The sequence below is a fragment of the Fonticula alba genome, assembly GCF_000388065.1.
Source record: "Fonticula alba strain ATCC 38817 unplaced genomic scaffold supercont2.5, whole genome shotgun sequence".
Classification (NCBI taxonomy): domain Eukaryota; order Rotosphaerida; family Fonticulaceae; genus Fonticula; species Fonticula alba.
The window spans coordinates 1,419,326-1,420,159 of NW_009242975.1; the positions used below are offsets into that span (position 1 = coordinate 1,419,326).

At 59.5% G+C, this 834-nt stretch overlaps 1 protein-coding gene across 2 annotated transcripts in view; it reads right to left on the bottom strand.

Moving 5' to 3' along the window:
• Positions 1-289: 289 nt before the first annotated feature.
• Positions 290-834, bottom strand: part of H696_03491 — a 4,343-nt gene continuing 3,798 nt past the window's right edge. For both annotated transcript variants that reach the window (XM_009497355.1, XM_009497356.1), the window contains one exon: positions 290-733. In XM_009497355.1, coding sequence (XP_009495630.1) covers positions 422-733 — 312 coding nt within the window. In that variant the 3' untranslated portion in view covers positions 290-421. The remainder of the gene's footprint in view (positions 734-834) is intronic.

The following is an 834-nucleotide window of genomic DNA, read 5'->3' on the forward strand; positions in this document are numbered from 1 at the left end:
CCCCCCCCCTCTTTTCTCCCTCCTCCTCGCGTTTGGTTATTTTTGCTTTCCCTGAACCCTTCTTCGTCCACATTCTCAGGACTCTCACTGTTGTGTCTATTTCTCTTCCCTCCCCCTCCATCGTCCCCCCCCCCTCTCTCTCTCTCCCTTCTCTCTCTTCACCTATCTCTGTCACCATCCTCTCTCTCCTCTACTTCTTGTCCTTGCCACCCTTTTGCTCAGCATCGTGCATCCTGACAGCGTGGCTTGGCTTCTCTGGAGTCCATATCCCATCGAAATATACCCCATGTGAAACCCCACCGCCGATCCATCCTCCCATCTGTCCTCCCGGTCAGTGGGCTGTCTTCCTCGGTGGACGTGGGCAGAGGCAAAGGAGATGTATTTTCCGCCGGGCCACAGCTCGCCGAGCCAACCGGCATATTCAGTCCAGCGAAAAGTACACATTCGAGGCCGGGTGTGTTTGGAAGAAGTCGGCCCCAAACTCGTCGTACATTTGCCGGCTTGTGAATACTGGCCCCCGGGCGGACATGGCCGCACCGCGCCACGCATCGAGAGTCGGATCGTGAAAAGGGGTGTCCTGAGTTGGAGACCCGCCACGCCCATCGAGCTGCCCAAATGGGCCGCGCAGGCGCAGTGACGCCGCATCGACTTCGTCCAAATTCATGCGGATGTCGGCAAAAAGACGCTCGCCAAAGCCGGGGAGGTTTACCGGGCCGCCGGTGCAGAAAACATCCTACCAGGGCACAGGCGGAGCAAAGGGCGATGGTCAGCGGGGCAAGTGCAGTCGAAATGACGGGCGGCGGTCAACACACGAGGGTGGGGGTGGGGGTGGGG